Genomic DNA, 23790 nt, shown 5'->3' on the forward strand with positions numbered 1-23790 from the left:
ACCTAAATAACGACTTGTATAGTGATGACGATTTCAAAACACGGCCTCATGAAGCTTCGAAGCGTTATGAATCAGTGAGTCGATTCATGATTTGGATCGCGTGTCAAACCGCCAAACTGCTGAAATTTGGCGATCCAAACTGAAATTCATAACACTTCGAAGCTTCATGATTCCGTGTTTTGAAATCGTCATCACTATATAAGTCGTTATTTAGGGTTTTTTTGCGCACAAAAACTATTCTCGCTGATTCATAAAGTTATTGTAGAACCACTGTAGTGAGATGGACTTTGTAACGACGTCTTTAGTACCTTTTAAGGGTCTTGAGAGTGTAAAGTGCCATTGTGCCAATGGAGGCCTTTCATAGCCATCAGATTTACACTAAAATATCTTCATTTGTGTCCTGAAGATGAACGGAGGTCTGACGGGTGTCGAACGACATGAGGGTAAGTTATTAATGACAGCATTTTCATTTTTGGGTGAACTAACCCTTTAATGATAGTAACTTCATCTTGTTGACACATCCTTTCATAGATGATCTGATCTGACATGGATACACTGATGTTATTGATGAATGTGTGGCAGGGTCAGTCCAGGCGTGTTCAGGTGCAGGTTCGCTCAGTCCAGGACTCCGGCACCATGCCTCTGATCACAGAGTCTGTGCTCAACGTCTCCATCGGTAATGTGGAGGTCCATCAGACTCGATCTGGCAAAAGCACAGAGACCCAGAGGGTGAAGAAGCTCTTCTTTACTATCTTTTACATCATTGGATCTCATTCACTAAATCTAAATGATAAATGTTTTCACACATACATCTTGATTCACTAATAAGTCTCTTAAAGTGATTCTGAATTTTGAGCCAACTCAAACCAGACGTACACTAAAATCACAGATAACCTCAACAACATTGAATGCTTTAAGCTAGACTGTTTTTTATATGTAATTTTTTATTAAAAACAATAAATACAAAATACGGCCCAACAATAAATCTTATTGTATAATTTAATTGAATAGTTTAATACTTAATATGTAACCAAAATGATCAGTTCTGTTATGCAGTTTTATTCTAGTATTATTTATATACGATTGTATTTTTTGCAATATATATATATATATATATATATATATATATATATATATATATATATATATATATATATATATATATATATATATATATATATATATATATATATATATATATATATATATATATATATATATATATATATATATATATATATATATATATATATATATATATATATATATATATATATATATATATATATATATATATATATATATTAGGGCTGTCAAAAGATTAGTCGCGATTAATTGTATCCACAATAAAAGTTTGTGTTTACATAATATATGTGTGTGTACTCTGTTAATTATTATTTATATATAAATACACACACATTCAGGTATATATTTAAGAAATATTTGCATGTATATACTGTATATAAATTTATATAATCTATAATATATATAAAAATAAAAATAAATTCTTTAATATATACATGCTTGTGTGTGTATTTATATATAGATAATAATTAACAGAGTACACACACATATATTATGTGAACACAAACTTTTATTTTGGATGTGATTAATCTTTTGACAGCCCTAAAAAAGAAAAAAAAGAAAAAAAAAATTATATATATATGCATGCATACATACATACATACATACATACATACATACATACATACATACATACATACATACATACATACATACATACATACATACATACATACACACATATATATATATATATATATATATATATATATACATATATACATACATACATACATACATACATACATACATACATACATACACATACACATATATATATATATATATATATATATATGTATATATATATATATATATATATATACATATATACATATATACATATATACATTTAAAAAATACCTAATAAAAATGACAAAAGCAGAACATTTTATTTATTTTTATTTAGTTATTTATTTCCAGTTAGTCATTTTATTGTTTCAACTTTTTTTTCTGTCATTTTTAATTAAAAAAATTAATCTTTTATTTGTATTTTATTTCAGCTTTACGAATATTTTTGATAATTACCATGTGACCAATCACTGACATAATATAGTAAATACTTTACGATTTACAACTTTAATAGTTAAAGTTGAATAGTTTAATACTTAATATGAAACCAAAATGATCAGATCTGCATAATAATTTAGCTGGTCACTATAACTTCAACTGCTTCTGAAAATTGCACACCTGGATTTGCTCAAGTGTTCACCCCACCACGCAAGGAAATGTGACGCTAAATGCCCTTATATGGAGATGAGTGGGCGTGTCTTATGCTATCATGCCTCCTCATTTAGAACAGAATCTGGATTGACTGAAAGTTTTTCTGTTGTTTTTGAAGGTGGGAGATAAAGACGTGGACAGTTATCAGGTAAAGATTTTCAGGCTTTTTTAAATATGTAAATGATGTCTGAGATGATTGGCTAAACTCTGTGAACCTTTGTGTAGTTTTCACTGTGGTCATGTAAATGTGAGCTGATGTGTAAATGTAGATGGTTATATGTTAATGATGAAGCCATGTTTTTACAGCTCCGATTTGACTTATTTTTCAACAAAAAGAATTGGGGCCTGTAAGATTTTTTTTTAAAAGAAATGTAGTTTAATTGTATATTTATAGTAATAGTTCAGCAAGAATGCATTAAATTGATCAAAAAGCATTTATGATATTACAAAAGATTATTTTGCTGATTTGAAATGTCTATTCATTAGAGACTCCTGAAAAAAAATGTCAACATTGATAATAATCATAAATGTTTCTTGAGCAGCAAATCCTCATATTAGAATGATTTCTGAAGGATCATGTGACACTGAAGACTGGAGTAATGATGCTGAAAATACAGCTTCGCATTTTAGAATATAATCCAATACCAAACAGTTATCTTACATTGCAATACAATTCCCAATATTACAGTTTTTACTGTATTTTGATCGAATGAATGCAGCCTTGTGTGATTAACATAGCCGAGGGTTTTCTGCATCCTGTAGGAGTTTGATCTGGAGAGACTCAGGGCCCAGTGGCTCATGACTCTAACTGAACGGCAGGAATATCTGGACCAGCGTCTCCAGAAACTTGTTGGCAAGCAAGGTAGGAATCCACCAGCAAATGTGTTTGAGTTTAGATGGACTGATGGAAACCGGAGAAAGTGACTGACCGTTCTTCTGACACATGTAGATAAGTCTGAAGAGGACGTGGAGAGCGAGTCCCAGCTGCTGGAGTGCCGTCTGACACTAACGGAGGAGAGAAACGCTGTACTGGTGCCCTCTGCTGGCAGCGGTATCCCAGGAGCCCCTGCGGAGTGGTGGGCGCACATCAGTCCTTCCATGCTCATATTTTATGCTTTGTTGGTCCTAGAACGATATTACTATCAAACAATCATAGGAATAATCGCATGTAACCATAGGCCTGTCGCGATAGTCAATAAATCAATTAATCGCACGATAAAAAAAAATAGCTTGATAATTTTTCCGGCCACGATAATTTCCAGCGTCTGTTGTTATATCTATTTTTTTTTGAGCGTTACATTATATGATCACTCTCTTATACATGTAAAGGCTTCTAAGCGCGACAAGACACAAGAGAATGCGCTGTCTGTGTGTGTGTGTGTGTGTCAGTGTCCTGTCTGTGTGGCTGCGGCTCATGTCAGCTAATCGAGGGACGGGACACTCTGACACACACACACACTCGACGCACAGACAAACTCGCGTCAGTCTCCTGCTCACATCGAGTTCTCTTTTGCTCATGAACAAACAATAACAACAACACAGAGAATTGTGAGTATTCTCATATTAGGAGTCTTAAATTAGTTAAATAACGTCTTAAATGAACTTAAAGAGTTGTGAGGAAATGAGATGCGCGTGAGATCCGCGTCATGTTCGTCAGCAGCTGATCTTAAAGTGACAGGAGCACTGATGACGCCTGTCATTAATGTTCATCAAAGAACAACCGGAACAGAGAAAATTGTAGCTTTAATGATGATTAATCTATATTTCATTTATTATGTATGCAGTTAAGGAAGGTGTTTGATAACTAACTATTACATTTCTGTGTATGTCTAACAGGGAAGGCACAGGTAAAAATAACATTTATTATAATGGTGTTATGTAAGTTCACTTAAATTAAAAGTTTTTTTAAAGCCAAATAAATGTTGAAATTGGGAGCTTTCATTTATACTGTAATGTAACGTCAGTGATACTGGCCTTCATTCATAAAAACATGACAATACAACACATATTTAAAATATGCTGTCAATAAATTGTTTCTACATTAATTTGGAGAGTACCTGAAATTATTACAATATCAAAACATTAAAAACGTATTAATTGTGATTTATTTACAGAAAAAAATTTGATTAATTAGTTACATTTTTTTTTATCGATTCCCAGCACTACCTAAAACACAATCATCCGTTGCAGTTTTCCAGCTGTTTATTCAAGTGCATAAGAGAGTCCATTTTTTCTTTTCTTTTTTGGTTGTTTTGTTCATTTATTGTGGATATTTAAAATGCTTTCCGTTTTCAGTGTTAAATAGTCTTTAGAAATAGAAGTTTATTGATCTTTGAAAAGGTGTACCTGCATTATTATGCCATTATCATTATTTTAGATGAAAATAGTCTCAGAACGACAATATTATCATTTATCGCAATAATTTCTTGGCCAATTTATCGTCCAGCAAAATTTGTTATCGTGACAGGCCTATGTAACCATAATCACCTTCCTGTGACTCCAAGCGGCCTTCGTCGTCTGCTGTAGTCAGGCGGGAGTTTGCCCAATTCAGCAGGTCAAAGGTCGACAACACATTTGGGTTTTGTGGCTGCTAACTTAGTGTGCGACGGCCTAGTTCTAGAACAAGATCCTGATTGGTTGATAGAAATGTTGTTGTGTTGATGGTTGAATCAGTTTAGTGAATTCTTCACACAAACCCTTATTTTCACTGTCTGCTTCCTGTTCCTGCAGGGCTCCTGTGCCAGGAATGGAGACCCACATCCCAGTCATCTTCCTGGACCTCAGCGGTAAATATATTTAGGCTGCTTCCATAATCGTATACTCTCTTGAGTTGGTTCTTATTGAAAAAGTAATTACGTCACTGCTAAAAAAGTATGTTCTATACAGTATGAGTGTGTGTAGTGTGAATGTAATCTGGACCGGAGTCAGTTGTGTCGCTTCACTACCATTCATAAATCCTCTCCCATTGCCTCATGGGATAGTAAAGTGTCCATTGTATGCACACTTCAGAATCTTGCTGGAAGTAGTAGGTAATCCGGGTACTTTTAGGCTACATTTTTATAAGTACTGTGAATTCGGACATGCTACTTTTGTCACATACTGTTTTTTGCCTAGTGTATATATTAGGGAAGTATGCGATTTTGGATGCAGCATTACTATGTTCAAATCCTTGTGTGCTGCTTATGTTTACTGCCTACATGGGCAGCTGCCTTCTAAGGGAGCATGATTTGCAGCAACTCTATAGCTTGGTCCTACCAGACTCTTGTACATTTCATATGTACAGAGAGTCTGGCCACTCTCCATTGACAAGGGTTTACTTCCTTGAAGGCGGGAACTCTGTTGAAGTTTAAAACTATTGGATCTGCCCAGAGCCGCTCTGGATCTGCCATAACCGATCGCTAACGTTTAGTCATGACGCATGTCATCTCAAACTAATAAAAATATCAACGTCATTGTTCTCAGTCACTCCCTCTGTTCGCTGATTGGACCTTTTAAAATTTGACTGGAGAAAACCAGAGAATATACCGCAATCCCAGACGGAGAACTGAAGGAAAATGAAAATTGAGCGGAAGTACGTAGGAGGGCGGAGCCAGGCTAGCATCTCTACACACTGTTAATTAAATTTAACTCTTTATTGGCAACTGAAAAGCTAAAAATTAAATCATAAATTTAAAAGTAAAATAAATCATTTAAAAATAAAACGTATTAATAATAGATGAAATGTAATGTTTTTATTGTACTTTTGGCTTAAGTTTTAGTAATTTCGTTATGTACTTTTGTAACTTTTATTAGGCATTTTTAATATATTAATTTAATAATTGTGTGCGTATGTATGCATGTATGCATGTGTATATATATATATATATATATATATATATATATATATATATATATATATACACTTTTATTTATTTCCAGTTAGTAATTTTAGTGCTTCAGTTTATACTTATTTTAGTTAGTTGCCTAGGTAACATTTATATTATTTGTAGTTAATTTAATTTCAGCTTTAAGAACATTTTTGTTAATTTAGTTTTAGTTTAATTAACGATAATAGCTCTGATGTCATGTGACTATTAACTGACTTCAACGTGAAAGTGTGAATGTTTGTTAAATTACTGAAATATAAACTTAACAAGTAAAATATTTCACTGCAGGTTCAGCTGACAAAATCTGTGTTGTATGAAGTTTATTAAATAATCAGCGTTTCTCTGATATGTTATCTTGGATGTTTTTCACTGAGTGTGTCTCTTCTGTCATCTACAGCTGATGACTTCTATGATCATCTGTCGGCTCCTCTAGCTGGAGGTCTGGATGCTGTGCTGAGCAGAGAAGATAAAGATGATTTCATCGATTTACAGATAGTCAAACACCAAGAGAACGAGGTGAGGAATATTCTGCATCATGATATCCCACATTGCACTCAACAACTAGAAGTTTCCAGTGTCAAGTCATTTTTCCTGTACTCACTAAAGCTGATATGCAACAATAAATATCAGGTGTATTATGATTGGCTGTAATAAAGCCATTTCTTGCATAATTTGAAGCATTTCCAAGTGAAAAAGGAAATTAACAATAAAAATGCACTCTTAAAATAATTAACTCAACCATCCAGAACACTACAGCAACATAAAGCCACTCAGAGCACCTTAGCAACTCCCTAGTGACCACCCAGAACACAACCGCAACATAAAAACACTGAGAGCACCTTAGCATCTCCCTAGTGACCACTCAGAACACAACCGCAACATAAAAACACTGAGAGCACCTTAGCATCTCCCTAGTGACCACTCAGAACACAACCGCAACATAAAAACACTGAGAGCACCTTAGCAACTCCCTAGTGACCACTCAGAACTCAACCGCAACATGAAAACACTGAGAGCACCTTAGCAACTCCCTAGTGACCACTCAGAACTCAACCGCAACATAAAAACACTGAGAGCACCTTAGCAACTCCCTAGTGACCACTCAGAACACAACCGCAACATAAAAACACTGAGAGCACCTTAGCAACTCCCTAGTGACCACTCAGAACACAACCGCAACATAAAAACACTGAGAGCACCTTAGCAACTCCCTAGTGACCACTCAGAACTCAACCGCAACATGAAAACACTGAGAGCACCTTAGCAACTCCCTAGTGACCACTCAGAACTCAACCGCAACATAAAAACACTGAGAGCACCTTAGCAACTCCCTAGTGACCACTCAGAACTCAACCGCAACATGAAAACACTGAGAGCACCTTAGCAACTCCCTAGTGACCACTCAGAACTCAACCGCAACATAAAAACACTGAGAGCACCTTAGCAACTCCCTAGAGACCACTCAGAACACAACCGCAATATAATATAAACACTGAGAGCACCTTAGCAACTCCCTATGAACCATCCATATCACCACAGCAACATAAAAAAATCTGAGAGCACCATAGCAACTCCCTAACAACCATCCAGAACACCACAGCAATATAATAAAAACACTGAGAGCACCTTAGCAACTCCCTAGCAACCATGCAGAACACCACAGCAACATAAAAACACTGAGGCACCTTAGCAACTCCCTAGTGACCACTCAGAACACAACCGCAACATAAAACCACTGAGAGCACCTTAGCAACTCCCTAGAAACCATCCAGAACACTGCAGCAACATAAAAAACACTGAGAACACCTTAGCAACTCTCTAGTGACCACTCATTATATTGAAAAAGAGAACAATGATGCACATCTGAATGTAATGTATTTGCTTGAATTGAAAAACGTTTAAAGTTTTGATTTGTGATGTCCGAGTCCTCTCTCTCCTCACAGGTAAAGGCAGAGGCATCATGGGACTGCACCGTTCACAACAGTCCTGAACTAACTCGAGCTACAGGGCAGGATCAGAGGGTTTATCTCACCATCCGCATCGTCGTTCTGCTCAGCCATCCCGCACAAATGCAGCTGGTCCTACGCAAACGCATCTGTGTGAACCTCACCGGACAACAGGTGCGACCGTTAATATGAGATTGTCTTTAATTGATGATGTTATTTTTGTGCTTTGGTTTTTTATTGATCTGATTTCCGGCCTGCAGGGTTTTGCTCAAAGTCTGCTCAGGAGGATGTCTCACCGCAGCTCAATACACGGCTGTGGAGTCACGTTTGAGATCGTCTCAAATATCCCAGGGGTACGTGAAGCACAACACAGTCTTTTGTTCAGGCATGCGATTCTAGACCAGAATGAGCTGCATTGTGGATTTTTAAGACTTATGCTACTGTTCCTAATTTCGGGGTCAGTGATTTTAAATGTTTTTGAAAGAAGTCTCTTCTGATCACCAAGGCTGCATTTATTTGATCAAAAATACAGTAAAAAGAGTAGAATTGTGAAATATTATTACAATTTATAATAACTGCTTTCTATTTGAATATATTGTAAAATGCAATTTATTTTATTTGATCAACGTTGTATTTTCAGCATCATTACTCCAGTCTTCAGTGTCACATGATCCTTCAGGAATCATTCTAATATGATGATTTGCTGCTCAAGAAACACAAGAAAACAGCTTAATATTTTTGTGGAAAGCGTGATGATTTTGAACGATATTGTACATATATGAGACTGGTAACTGAAACCGGTGTGTGTGCATTTGTTCACAGGACATGCAGGGCTCTGAGGACAGGGAGATGCTCGCCCGACTGGCCACCAGCACTGACAACCTAGGAACTGACAGTGAAGCCGCCATTGAGAAGTACCTGCGAAGTGTGTTAGCCGTGGAGAACATCCTCACGCTGGACCGTCTCAGACAGGTCTGGTCTCCTGCATTGTATCAGTGGCATACACCGATCAGGCATAACATTATGACCACTGACCGGTGAAGGGAATAATTATCTCTTCATCACGGCACCTGTTAGTGGGTGGGATATATTAGGCATCAAGTGAACATTTTGTCCTCAAAGTTGATGTGATAGAAGCAGGAAAAATGGGCAAGTGTAAGGATTTGAGCGAGTTTGACAAGGGCCAGATTGTGACGGCTAGACGACTGGGTCAGAGCATCTCCAAAACTGCAGCTCTTGTGGGGTTTTCCCAGTCTGCAGTGGTCAGTCTCTATCCAAAGTGCTCAGAGGAAGGAACAGTGGAGAACTGGCGACAGGGTCATGGGCGGCCGAGGCTCATTGATGTGAAGGCTGGCCCGTGTGGTCCGATCAAACAGACGAGCTACTGGAGCTCAAATTGCTTAAGAAGTTAATGCTGGTTCTGATAGAGAGGTGTCAGAATACACAGTGCATCTCAGTTTGTTGCGTATGGGGCGGCATAGCTGCAGACCAGTCAGGGTGCCCATGCTGACCCCTGTCCAAGTGCCAACAGTGAGCACGTGAGCATCAGAACTGGACCACAGAGCAATGGAAGAAGGGTTAGGGTTAGGCTCTGGATTTTGCTAAATACTGTAAAGTAAATGTACATGTGTCATATTTGTATTTTGGTGAATTCAGGAGGTTTCAGTAAGGGAACATCTGACAGAGAAAGGAAAGATTCCCAAACACTGCCTCGGTTCACCCAATGTACACCGGGTAAGACCTGAAATACGTCTTTGAGTTATAAATTTATCACCCAAACTTAAGCCAGAAATTAAACGCAGTCTGTGTATGTTTCAGCTCTCTGGCAGCAGGAAAGATCTGTCCACCAGCCAAGACTATAAGGTGAGATAAAACGGCTTAAATAGTGGCTTTGTGTCACAGTTCGGTAAATACTTAGCCTCTATTTTCACAATTCATCACTCAGTTACATCAAGTATATCGTCAAATTGTTCACCGGTGGTTGTGTCTGTGCTTTGTCTTTCTTTAGGGTGTTTGGGGCAGTCAGCAGGATATTTCTGTGCCTACATCATCCCCAAAGAGTACATCTCACTCATCATCAATACAAAGTCTAAACTCAGAGCCAGGTAAAGGTCCTCTTCCTCTTCTGCCACCTTCACACATGAAGCAGAGGTTACACTACCTGATGAAGTTACCACACCATAGCAACATAATAAAAACAGTCAGAACACCTTACCAACACTCTACAACTCTCAAGCAAGCAGCACTTTACTTTAGATAACCTAGTTTCAAAATCTCTGGCTGTTGAAGGTTGTTTCTGATTATAAGTGTCTTTGACCTGCTGGTCTGCGCATGAACTCCGCACTGCATGGCGCTTATAAAAAGTGTTTGGTGCATCGAGGAGGAATTATGTAAAACGGTAGCAGAATTAAGTGTAATGTGCTTTATTCAGCCGCTGAGCTACTTCTGTGATTTTGTTAATGCTTTATTTATGCTTTGCACTCGTTTTGCTCAAATGGGTTTCCTGCTCTTTTCTCCTCTGCTCTTCTGCCGCTCCTTAATCCCTGCAGGTCTCTCAGGATTTGCTGCGTCTTATTTCTCCCCAGTGAAAGCTCTAGTGTCTCCAGTACCCAAGATGTTCAAGTCTTTGTTATCCAAGAAAGATGAGAAGAAAGAGCCACCTCCTCCTGCTGCTTCCCTTCAGCAGGTACACACTGTAAACACCTTCTGTGACTCAAAACATACTTCACAAATTATTTCTAGAATCAGAAATGCATAAAATGGTATTGCCAACAGCACCGTATAAGGTTTATAAAAAGGTTTGGGTTTGATCGTTTATTGTTAATTTTTGTAGGCCAGCAGTTATGTCTCATCTAATGATGTAGGTTGTTTTTTTTAATAATGATAAAACATTGAAATGTAAATTTTTTTTGAAGCTAGAAAAATAATTCCAATCAGCTGTCTGGCAAAATGTGTGGTATTCCTGGTAAAACTCTCAATAATATTTTATTGCCCTTTAATTTCACCCAGAATGTGCCACGTATTATTGTGCAGTCTGTCAGTCTTGAGGACATCAACAGCTTTGAAATGGTTAGTCTGTTCTGGTCAAATTGAAAAGTAAAATGTATCAAATGTATATTTATTTAGGTGTATATTTATATGTGTACATTTTAAATATTAATACACTATTGCTAAAAGTATTGGGACACTCCTCCACATCACTGAATTCAGGTGTTCAATCACTTCATGGCCACAGGTGTATAAATCAAGCACTAGACATGCAGACGCTTCTACTAACATTAGTGAGAGAATGGGCTGCTCTCAGTGGTACCTAGATCGGTTGACACCCGTGCAATAAGTCCATTCGGGAAATTTCCTCACTACTAAATATTCCACGCTCAACTGTTAGTGGTGTTATAACAAAGTGAAAGCAATTGGGAAGAACAGCAACTCAGCCACGAAGTGTTAGGCCACATAAATCACAGAGCGGGGTCAGCGCATGCTGAGGGTCACAGTGGGCAGAAGTCGCCAACTTTCTGCTGAGTCAATAGAGACAGACCTCCAAACTTCTGTGGCCTTCAGATGAGCTCAAGAACAGTGTGTAGAGCTTCATGGAATGGAAATCATGGCCGACCAGCTCATCCAAGCCGCACATCACCAAGAGCAATGCAAAGCGTGGGATGCAGTGGGGTAAAGTGCGCCGCCACTGGACTCTAGAGCAGTGAAGACGTGTTCTCTGGAGTGACCAATCACGCTTCTCTGTCTGGCAAGTGTAAAGTTTGGTGGGGTTATGGTGTGGTTTTTTTTTCTGGGGCTGGGCTTGGCCCCTTAGTTCCAGTGAAAGGAACTCTTAATGCTTCACCAAGACATTTTGGACAATTTCATGCTCCCAACTTTGTGGGAACAGTTTAGGGACGGCCCCTTCCTGTTCCATCATGACTGCGCACAAAGCGTCGCTCCATAAAGACATGGATGAGCAAGTTTGGTGAGGAGGAACTGGACTGGCCTGCACGGAGTCCTGACCTCAACCCGATAGATCACCTTTGGGATGAATTAGAGCGGAGACTGAGAGCCAGGCCTTCTCGTCCAACATCAGTGCCTGACCTCACAAATGCGCTTCCAGAAAAATGGTCAAAATTCCCATAAACACACTCCTAAACCTTGTGGAAAGCCTTCCCAGAAGAGCTGAAGCTGTTAGAGCTGCAAAGGGTGGGCCAACTCCATATTACACCCTACGGATTAAGAATGAGATGTCCTTAAAGTTCATGTGCATGTAAAGGCAGGCGTCACAAAACTTTTGGCAATATAGTGTATAAATAATAAAGTATTTTATATTTATATATTAGTGCTGTCAAATAGATTGTGATTAATCGCATCTAACATTAAAAGTTTGTGTGTGTCTGTGGTGCTCAGGTAAACCCTAAGTTATGGAAATTTTTGGGTCGCCATGAGGGAAGCAGCTTATAAATATTACAGAATGATGTTTTTTTGTAAAATTGTCTATGGAGAGTCCCCATAAAACATGAAAAACCAATATGTGTGTATATATACCTCCCCCAGCCAAAAAATAAGTCGCTGTTCGGATTTAAATAGGCAAATACTTAAGAGTCTAAAACATTGATGCACTTCTTGATGGAAATAAAGGTTGTGATGTTATTTCCATCAAGAGATTGCATCAATTTTTGTTCCAGATCTTATATTGGCAATGAGTCCAGCTCTCTGTAAAGTCTCCTCCAGCACATCCCAAAGACTTTCAATGGGTTTAATATCTGGACTCAGAGGTGCAGATTAATGTGTGCAAATGATTCTTCATGCTCTCTCACAATCTGAGTTGATGAATCTTGACATTGTCATCCTGGAATATGGCCATGATGTGTCTTCATACATGGTTGTATAAGAAAAGCTACACACTCCATCAGTCAGGGTTAGAAGAACTGTTGCCAAACATAACATGCTAGAAACATCATAATCACTGCAATAATGATCCAATCATAGGCTCTTAAACAACCTGCAACTTTTCTTTTGGTGTGTGTGTGTGTGTGTGTGTGTGTGTGTGTGTGTGTGTGTGTGTGTGTGTGTGTGTGTGTGTGTGTGTGTGTGTGTGTGTGTGTGTGTGTGTGTGTGTGTGTGTGTGTGTGTAAACTTTTATGTTAGATGTGATTTGACAGCAGCATTATATATAAAATATATATGTTTGATCTTGTGCAGTTGAAAACATTTAGATGTGTTTTATTTTGAAGATTCCACAGGCGGCTTCAGAACATTGTGCTCAAGACAGCCAATCAGAATCTGCATCCTTTGTGTCCATATTTCCGGTTATTCCTGATGGAGTAGAGATCGCTGAAGCATCCAGCATTTCCTCAGAAACTGACATCCAGATGGTACGTCTACATGTTTTATAGGCATCTCCTTATGAGTATGGTGAACAGCATCTGGTGTAGTGGGTAACTTTAAAGTTGTTTTTAATACTGTGTATATTATTACTTATAGCTTGATTTCTATGATCTCCTCAGAGCCTTGCTATGGAAACTCCAATTTCAGAGAAACCAGAAAACGTTCAGGAGATTCTTCCACCTCTCCCTCAAGAAGTTCCACTTTTTCCTGTTCCTCCAGTGGCTGAGGAAGTTCTACCTACGAATCTTTCTTTTGAAGTTGAGGAGGTTCTTCCTCCAGCTGTTTCTCCAGAGGTTGAGAATGCTTTACCTTCTAATCTAACTCCAGAGGTCAAGGAAGTTCTACCTCCATCTGTTTCTCCAGAGGTGGAGGAAGTTCTACCTCCATCTGTTTCTCCAGAGGTCAAGGAAGTTCTACCTCCATCTGTTTCTCCAGAAGTCGAGGAAGTTCTACCTCCATCTGTTTCTCCAGAGGTCGAGGAAGTTCTACCTCCATCTGTTTCTCCAGAGGTCGAGGAAGTTCTACCTCCATCTGTTTCTCCAGAGGTCGAGGAAGTTCTACCTCCATCTGTTTCTCCAGAGGTCAGAGAGGTTCCTTCAGAAGCTGAAGAGGCTCAACCTCCTACTGTTCCTTCAGAGATTGAGGAGGTTTCACCTCTTTCTGCTTATCCAGTAGACCCCAAGCAAAGTCCAGTTGGCGATTCCACCTACAGCTCCATCAGCGACGTCTCCAGTGGATACATCTCCACAAGTGTCTCCACAGCGACTCTCTCTGAGTGTGTTGACCCTCCTCTTCCCAACAGCACTGAGGCCAAGTCTACTTCCAAAAAGATTGAACCAAAAACAGACAGTGGGGTTGTGCCAACAAGCAGCACATCTCCAGAGCATCAGTCAAAACTTGAACCAGCAGAACCGATACCTGCAGAATCCCAGACATCAGAAGAACATGGTCAAGTGTCTCCTCTAGATACATCTCCTCAGAAACTCATTGTTTCTGCTTCCTCGCCTCAAAAAACCAATGACCCCAATGACATTGTCGCATCAGCCGGCCAAACATCTTGTTCAGGAGCCACAGCCCCATCAGTACCATCTACTCCATTAGCACCACCAGCTGCCTCAAAACCATCTGACCCATCTGTACCAGTGAAGACTGCTAAGCAGTCAGCACCTTCCCAGCAATCAAGACCTGAGCAAACCAACAAAACCACTCCCGCTTCCATCGCCAACCCTTTCCAAATCCACAGAGTCAAGACCTCTGGCCTGAAGTCTTTCAAAGGGGTCGTGCATGAGGAAGATGAAGAGGGTAAACACGTGGACTCTTTATCCGAGTCTCAAGAGAGACTGGAGATCCTTTCAGATTCAGAAGAAAGCCTCGAGACTCCCGATTGGCTGAAAGAAGGGGAATATGTGACTGTGGGCACCAATAAAGCTGGAACAGTCCGTTACGTTGGACCAACTGACTTTGCAAAGGGCGTTTGGGTTGGAGTGGAACTTGACGTTCCAGCAGGTTGGTAATGCTCTTGAACTTCCAGATATCAATAGATCAGTAGAGTCTGCAATACTACCTTCATGCAAAGACTTCACAGCGGTTGACTAACACACTGTTCCAATTATTAGAAATGACATCTAACCCTATAATCAATGGACCATTTATTGTAATCATTGGCTTTCTTCTTATTCTTCCGATCTTGAAGTCAATGGCAGTCCATTGAACCACTTGTGGGAAAGTTATGAAATTTGGCACACACAGAGGACAGTCTAAATTCTTGATTGACAGGCGATCTGACCAATCACATCGCCGAATCTGCCGTTTTGTCCGACAAAGCAGAAAGGAGAGTTAGTAGATTAACATCGGTGGACTTGAACTTGGAAAAACGGTGTGTACTGACGTCTTTCCGCGGTTGAAACAACATTTCTTTTAGTGTTCATTCATGTTTATTTCGTGCTTATCAATGAACTAGAAGGAAGAGATAATCGGTTGACGAGCAGCTGTAACTGAGGCGCTACAGCAATCACGACACATTAAAGAGCCACAAAACGCTATTTATTGTTTACATTTCTTTAAAAAAAAAGACAATTTCAAAGTTTAGACTTTGTTTTATATCAAAAGTAACTTGCTCTGTCCTGTCTGTCGGTGTGTTGTCAGTGTCCTCTTTGCTCCGCAATGTATTTTCTCTACGTGAGAGAGAACGTGTGTGTGGTGTGAGAGCGCCATGGCTTGTCGGACATAGCAACAGTAACTAAAGGGGGCGGGTCTTCGAAAACGGTCAATTGTCACCATAGCAAATTTGGAGTCTCTAACTCGAACCCTGTAACGCCACCAACAGTCAAAAGTTGCACTCCTGTTTATGCTTTTGAACTGTAAGGGCTAGAAACTAAATTGGTCGAAAGTGATAAATCATTACTAGTGACATTTTGCCAAAATGCATTTTGCCTAAAATCATCTTAATATGCCTTGAATTGCTCAAAACAGACAAAAAAACTCACACACAAAAACACAATTAGCTCTTGGAATGGCACGCGTTAATTTGTGTGTGCGTGTGTTTTTGTGTATAAGTGTGTGTGTGTGTGTGAGAGAGTTTGTTTGTCTGTTTTGCACTCTTGATGTTTTAGAGATTCACACCTTCACTGTTGAGTCATTTTTTCTGCATTCTGCCTGATTTGTAGATTGTATGCACAAAAAAACGAATTTCCCATTCATTTCCTATGGAGGTCATTTTTGACCCGAAGGTCCTGAGTGTGACTATTTTTTTTACGACCACTTAGACTTTTCAAATCCTGTCCCCAATTTTTTTGGGTGTTCATATACCAAGTACCAATAAAGTCACCAAGTTTTGGACCATTCCGATGAAGCTACGAATTTAATTTTTTTTTAATAAAACGCAAGATCCACTATAGTGGTAAAAATGTGCTATTGTGTGATTAAAAATGCTCAATGTGTCCACCGGATTCACCGATCTCATTAACAAATTGCTTTCATGAGGCCTAGGCTTGACTCTATATAATTTTTTTATTAAAGCTGTATTTTATTTTATATTTATACATACACACATTTTTTATTATATTCAATGGGAAAAAATGGGTCATAATTATTGCATAAATATTAATTATAAATCATAAAATTATCTCAAAACACCAAAAAAGAAAAGATAAAATATTATTGAACAAAATTATATTTAATTGATTTTACTCAAATCTTTATTATATTAATGCCGCCCTCCGGGTCATTTTTGAGTGTGACCCATAAATGAAGAACCCCAGAGGGTTAATTGCGGCTTGCAGCTATATTTTCTCCACCTGTATACCACCAAATATTTACGCTCTTCCTTTCTAGGTAAAAACGATGGTTCGGTCGGCGGTCGCCAATACTTCCACTGCAACCCTGGTTACGGCGTTCTCGTGAAAGCAGATCGGGTCACGAAAGCAACCGGTACCGCTAAAAGGTCAAGGCAGAAACGCAAGCAGAACCTCTCGGGATCCAGTCCCAACCTGGCAGCCCTCACAGCGCTGGCCAAAGGAGATGCTGGAGGACGCAAGGGGGAGAACAGGAAGTCTTGGGTTAGCTGAGGAAAATGCGTCCTTGTTGAGGTCTGTGTACTGAGGACTTATTGGTACGACACTGAAACACTACACTGATACTTGCACGGACCTAACTGCCATTTGATTTACTAACGCAATACTGTACACTACTTAGTGCCTAGTGTTCAAAACCTCCATGTTTTGAGGTGTATTTCCAGCCTCGATAAGCAGTATTGTTTTTTTTTTTAATCGTTTTTTAATACAACAAAGTGCCCTGTTTATCTGGACCCAGTGTTGGATACGAGGAAAAATAAGGATATTGATGGATTCACAGAGCGTTTCAATTCCTGATTTTACAGTATATATGGAGGTTAGAGGGTTTTACCTGTGGAGATTAAAAGTGCCAGACAGTTTTATTCATAAATGATTGCGTTTTAGTGTTATTATGGTGAATTAGTTCTGTATTTTCTCTTGGTTTGGTACCTTTTTGAATAAGTAATTTATCATCAAATTGTTATTTGTTAATTTATTTTGCAGATCAAAGTAATGACAAAAAATATTAATGCTGAGGATTTTATATTGCAATGGTGAGAGTAATAAACATCTTATTTTATCACGCCGGCTGAAATGGTTAAATACTGTATAGTGTGTGTGTATATAGAGATTGTTTTAATCTTGCCTACTTACAAACTTCTGCATGAAATGGTGAAAGATTAAACTCAGCCATGAAAGGATACAATCACATGCTTGATCATCAATATACCTTTATTTCCCAGAAGATAAAGTACTAAAATAAACACAAGTTTTAAAAAAAGTCATTTTAAACAAAGAAACTGTACAAAAAGTTCATATATATATACTATAGTATACTTACAGAACAGTCTACTGTCCAAAAAAGGCACTAAATTCTTAAATGGAGATACTGATGATTCAGAACAGAATGCTTTTGAAATCATAGAATTATTTGATTCAAACAATCTTTAAATTCATAGTTACTGTATTCTGTTTAAACAGTCGCTTTTATAAGCCTATAGATTTTTCGTTTATAGACGTATGAAAATGCACTCTGAGGAACTAAATGGAAAGTAAAGCACCCCCTTTAAACCAGCGGGTTCACAGAATAAAACCGTCCGTTGCTCTGGAATCAAACACTTGACACAACAGATCGAGTCATGGGTATGGGTATGTCACTGTGAGATCGTGTAAATGTCAATACTCCACGTCATACTGCAGTTTGGCACATTCTATCATGTGTATTACGTTTCAAGAGGCTCTATTGACACACAACCATGAACAAGGAAGTTTCCTTCCTTTTTAAGCGTTTCTTGTTCTATAAATACAACTGTAAAAGGGCATTTAAACATTACATTTTTTTTGTATATCGCTACAATGTTCAAATTGAACAAAGCTGAAATGTGGCAAATCAAATGTTGAGTTTAAGCGATGGGGGTGCTTCATCTGAATCTGACACGCTTCAGGAGACTGCTCTGAACATAAAACAGACATCAAATAAAAACAATCTTGAAATTAATATTCAACAAAAATTGTCATTTCGTAAATATCAATTGAACAATTGTACACAGGAAGATAGAGGAAGGATACATAAAAGCAGGGCCGCATTCATGACACGGGCAGAACAAATACGAATTCTTATGTAATTGTCGTTTTTGAGTTTGTGTAACGGTCCGATCTGTAAAAAATCAAACCGTACCGTTCTCCACCCACGGTTCGGCGCGCACTTGCACCGCAGTTCATCTCAAATATGACGACGCGTACGCAATAATATGGTTTGTTGAAAAAAACAATGCGTAAAACAGACAGACAGGGTTAGGCTAATGTTTTGGTCGATGAATACGCATTCTGACTTCCCCCTAAACTTTGTCCAGTGAGTTTGAACATGACCAGTCATTTACATAGAACACCGCACGTTTGCTATCTGTGCTCATCCTTCCCTCGGGTCATTTTGACCCAAAACTCATTTAAAATACAAATTAAAAATGACGTGTTTATCGGAGTGGTCCAAGACCTTAGGACTTTTGTCACACAAATTTACTGAACTCTAGTGTTTATGTTGTGATTTTAAAAAAGTAACAAATCCTTCCCTCGCTGGTCAATTTGACCCCTTTAGGAATGAATCCCCTTTGAATGCGAGGAATGCTTCAGTATACGAAGAAAACTTAAAAAATGCTCAGTTCAAACTAAAAATGCTAAAACATTACCAAAAAATGATTTTTATAATGTCTACATGTGCATCTGAATGCACACTGAAGAGATAAACTCTGACTTTAGGACCCAGCGGAACAGCTAGCTTGCCCTCTAGTGGCATGAAATATCATGTTCCATTAATATTTTCCCTCCTTCAATCACAGGCGTTCTGGTGACTCAATTTATCCAGCAAGGGCATTACAGGCTTGGAGAAGTGTCAATCATAGCACCCATGGTTTCCTTGGAAAAAGCCAGTCAATGCCTAGCCAATGCCTTGCCAGCAAAGTTTTGATGGATGGATGTAAACCAATCAAAAGTTGTAGTTTTATGTAAATAGCATTGGTGAATACTACTAGAGCTTACGTTTCCATTCACACCGGCGCGCGTCTGTCAGTTTACACACACACACACACACACCTTAGCGCCTCTCGCAGACTCTATGACTAACAGTTCTTGTCAACTAAATGAGTTTTTTTTACACTTTGTAAATTTTGTAAATAGTTGCTTTAGTTTTTCAGTAACTGTATATCCATTATAATTAGCAGTTTATTGCAGATTTATTGGAATGAAAAACTATTTTTTACAATTACAAATGTTCTGAAATAAATGGCCTTTTTGAAAGGACACCTAGACTTTTCTTGACATAAAAGCTTACAGAAGCTACATTTTTGAGTGTCATCCTCAAATTTGAATCAAAACATGGTCAGACAGAATCTGATTTTATATTTAGGTTATTTTCAGGCCTTTAACATTAAAGTTAAAAAAATGCGAGTCACTTACATGCATATTTGACCTGGTTTTACTCTGTTCCTATACTACTTAGAGTTATGACTCTTGGGTAACAACATTTCAAGTGTCTAGTTTAAAATAAGAGCAGATTTATGGATATAGACCATAGGGTTTAAGAACTGCAGACATTTTAATTTGGGTTTATCGTTTTCAGAAAATTCTCAAAAAATAGGGTGGCAGGTTAAGAAGTTAAAGGTAAATAAAATAATTGTAAAAAATCTTCCAAAAATTGCATTAAAAGATAGAAAAGAAAATTCTAAAAATGAAATGACTTAAGCTCTCAAAAAAAAAAGTATATTTTTTAGGGCTTCGGGTCATTTTTGACCCGCGAGGGAAGGATCTGTAACAGGTTGATCATTTAACAAATTCACACAGAAATGATGTCAACGTGCCAGTCTTGGCGAGAGTATCCTAGCAAACATAGTAGGTTATGTCTAACAGTCGAGAAAGACGTGTGTATCAGTGCGCTGGATCCGTGCGTTGTGTCTTAAAGTGACAGCAGCGTAATATTAAACAAGGAAATCACTCTTGACTGAATAGCTTTACAAACTACAATAATGATTTAATTTATGCAGTGTTGTTTTACATTTGATTACCTAAAAACTACTGTTAGATGCCTAAATAACCTGAAAAGCTTTATTTTATTTGTATCTTTGCTCTATTGTATTTGTGATGCTGCTTTTAGTTCATTGTTTGTTCTTATTTTCCTTTTTATTTTATACATCACATACTGAACCGTACCAAATCCGTGACCCTAAAACCGTGATACAAACCGAACCGTGAGTAATTGGAACCGCTACACCCCTATCATTTACGCAAGAAAAGTTCCACGAATTATTTGTTCTGCTCGTTTTTTATCAAATGAATGAAGCCCAGCGAGTGAATAGAGTTCTTTTAGAACCTTTTCAGAATACATTAAGCTACATTTTGGAACCAAGCTTATGTTCGATGAGAGTTCAGACTCTCAGGATCTCTGTGGCAGCAGAGGAAACACTTATTAGTCATTCTCTCTAGAACACTGAAATTCTGAGGTCATTTCACAATAATAATAAAGCCTCGTGGACACATTGGGAAGGACTTCTGACTGCGAGCCAAAGTTTTCGAGGAATGATATTTCACGTTGACATCTTTAGATCTAAATATCTAAACACAATGAGAACAGATGCTTCGGTCTTGACTCTTTGCGTGAATTGCACGTAAATAAAAACATTAAAGTTAAATAAATACAAACATAAGAATAATGTGGGCAATGCTGGACATTGAGCGGTCTAAAATAAAGGAAGCTAGCGGTCTGCCTGGTTCATTTAGAGTCTAGGAGACTTAAGCTTTTGCACAGAATAACTTGCGCTTTGGCGGTTGTTTAACCATATCTTTCAAGTTTCACTATGATTTATAATTCAGTTTTCCCCCTTTGCACATGAAAGTACAGTTGCATTTGGGTGAATCTCACAAAAAATGGCAAATATGCATATTTCCCTCCAATTTCTTTTTAAAATATGCATACAAAAAGGTCGACAAATACCATAAATGCTTTTCAATTTAAATGTATTTTCCCCCCGCATTACAGTAATGAACATTTTCTTTAAAATATGCAAAAAAACGATCTTAACAGTCCTCAAATCCTTGTTTATTCTGTGCTATTTGCTCTCGTTCATTTGTGGCGAGACGTGTTCCTGACAGTTTCCATGAGATTCACCCAATTGCTGTTTGACGAGAAACCATACAAAAGGAAAGTAGAAACATCAACTGAGAACATCTGTAGTGGGAATGGAAGAGTTCACCATGGATCCAGAGCAGAAATAAAGTACAGCTTTGCCGTTTGAAAACGTCTCTGCACGTTCAGACTCACCTCTCTCCTAAACGACCTGCCTTGAGCTTATCCTTGAGAACGATGGGATGAGAGTTACTGGAGCACAGAGACAGGAAGCACACGAACATTATACGAGTTACTGGAATGAGGTATGAGGTTTGGGTCAGCTTCTCTGCAAGGGTTCGGGAGGCTTATATAAGAGCCATAGGTTATGGACCAGCCTTCCACTTGTCATTTGCTCTGGGTTTGTTTAGTGGTTCAGCAGGAGTGTTGATGGCAGGCGGTATTAGAATCTAAAAGCTTGAGACTGAGCGCTGATTTGGTCATTGCCCCATGAGCATCCACACATTGATTCTCATCGTCCTGCAGTCTTCCTCAGTCATCATCCAGTGCCTCTGTTTTGATTTCGCTGGCCACGCCTCCCGGGCGGGACAGGGCGAGGATGCTGTGATTGACAGCTGCCATCTCCACGGCGAGAGAGATGGGGTCCTGGTGGTCTGCGTGATTGCCCGGGTCATCCTTAAAGAAACAAGTATGTGAATTAAAATATATACTACTACAAAAATACTAAATGTAACTTTTTTTTTATATATACTAGGCTAACATGTATCAAATTTTGCTTTACAAGCAAAATTCTAGATTTGTCATTTGTAATATCATAAATGAATACATATTATACTCTGAGCCAAAACATTATGACCAGTCAAGGTGAAGCGAATATCGTTGATCTCCTAACAACAGTGGCGCAAAAAGTGGGTATGCGCTATATGTGGCGCAGGTATTTTCTATATGTAGCTGCTGTTGTGCGTTTCTAAATAATTTCTGTATTTCCTCAATATTAAATAACATTTTAGAGGACTAACAGGCTAGAGTAGGCGCCCTCATAAGATTCCTTAATAGAATTTTGGATAATAATGGAATATCGCGAGTGGGCGTGTCCTTGACGTTTACCACAAAAACACGTTAAGAACGCGCGCTTATATGATAAATCATATAAGCCGATATGAGTCGGACAAAACGCATGTTACTAATGTGTAGGCTAAACAGGTAAACCAAACAGTCAGTGCAAACTTGTGTTTGAAGTATCCAAACAGTAACGAAAGTACCTGCTCTTTCCTTGGTGTTCTCAAAATTGCATGCTCACTTTTTAGGGCACACCTCTTATAAAGTAAAGTTACATATTGTTGACCATCTTTTTAAGTAATTACACTATTTACCATGATACATGGCTGTTATAAGAATTAAATGAAATCAGTATCAACAAAATCCATCTTACCATTTATCAAAATATATTTACACTGTAATTACAATTGCCTAAATAATGTAATGAGATTTTTAGATTTATGTTCTAAATATAATATTTGAATTATAGAAATATGAAATGTTGGGAAAATGTGAATTATTCCAGGTCTATGAAACTATAAAACTGCCAGTATAGTTGGCAGCGTGAGTGGATTCTAGAATCATTCAACTAATTTGTTCTAACCGACTGTTCAAAAATGGTGAATTATTCGAGAACGAAACCTATACTTTGTTTGAATGTATTTTTGTTGGAAAAATAGAGCAAAACTGTAAAAAATGACAAGTTGTTTCTTGAACTGTTGTATAAAATTTAATATCGCATTTTGCAATCGTGGTGATATAGGATACTCTGGAAAATAGCACTCTTATAATATGATATTGCTTACCTCATAATTTCCTCTTTAATTACTTTCAAACGAATGTTTTTTTTTTTTGTTATTATTAGTCTATTTTTAATGAAAATACAACAACAATAAAAAAGTACAATAAAAAAACTTGCGTAGGCCTATATTAAACTTTTGTTTAAAAAAACCCCGAATAAGACAGATGACATAAAATAACTATACCCGAATTATAACAAAAATAAAAGATATTTGGAAATTCCCCTGAAAAACTGTGAACCCTCAGTGTGTGGTTAGTGTTTTTTGTTATTAACAAAAGTGATCTTGCGTTTG

General features: G+C 37.9%; 2 protein-coding genes across 7 annotated transcripts in view; one reads left to right on the top strand and one right to left on the bottom strand.

The window, feature by feature from the left end:
- Window positions 1-17781, top strand: part of kif13bb (kinesin family member 13Bb) — a 50343-nt gene extending 32562 nt beyond the window's left edge. For both annotated transcript variants that reach the window (XM_079830915.1, XM_079830914.1), the window contains 17 exons: window positions 583-729; window positions 2426-2455; window positions 3070-3169; window positions 3257-3383; window positions 5038-5093; window positions 6571-6689; window positions 8117-8293; window positions 8380-8472; window positions 8942-9091; window positions 9776-9853; window positions 9938-9982; window positions 10128-10224; window positions 10669-10805; window positions 11129-11188; window positions 13339-13479; window positions 13612-14998; window positions 16826-17781. In XM_079830915.1, the coding sequence (XP_079687041.1) occupies window positions 583-729; window positions 2426-2455; window positions 3070-3169; window positions 3257-3383; window positions 5038-5093; window positions 6571-6689; window positions 8117-8293; window positions 8380-8472; window positions 8942-9091; window positions 9776-9853; window positions 9938-9982; window positions 10128-10224; window positions 10669-10805; window positions 11129-11188; window positions 13339-13479; window positions 13612-14998; window positions 16826-17058 (3177 nt within the window). In that variant the 3' untranslated portion in view covers window positions 17059-17781. The remainder of the gene's footprint in view (window positions 1-582; window positions 730-2425; window positions 2456-3069; window positions 3170-3256; window positions 3384-5037; window positions 5094-6570; window positions 6690-8116; window positions 8294-8379; window positions 8473-8941; window positions 9092-9775; window positions 9854-9937; window positions 9983-10127; window positions 10225-10668; window positions 10806-11128; window positions 11189-13338; window positions 13480-13611; window positions 14999-16825) is intronic.
- Window positions 17756-23790, bottom strand: part of hmbox1b (homeobox containing 1 b) — a 29999-nt gene continuing 23964 nt past the window's right edge. For 2 of the 5 annotated variants that reach the window (XM_079830920.1, XM_079830919.1), the window contains one exon: window positions 20198-22333. In XM_079830920.1, coding sequence (XP_079687046.1) covers window positions 22190-22333 — 144 coding nt within the window. In that variant the 3' untranslated portion in view covers window positions 20198-22189. Of the gene's footprint in view, window positions 22334-23790 lie in introns of all 5 variants that reach the window. The other 3 variants (XM_079830918.1, XM_079830921.1, XM_079830922.1) reach the window with 3 other exon arrangements.

Source organism: Gobio gobio, assembly GCF_949357685.1.
Source record: "Gobio gobio genome assembly, chromosome: 12".
In the NCBI taxonomy this organism is placed as follows: Eukaryota; Metazoa; Chordata; class Actinopteri; order Cypriniformes; family Gobionidae; genus Gobio; species Gobio gobio.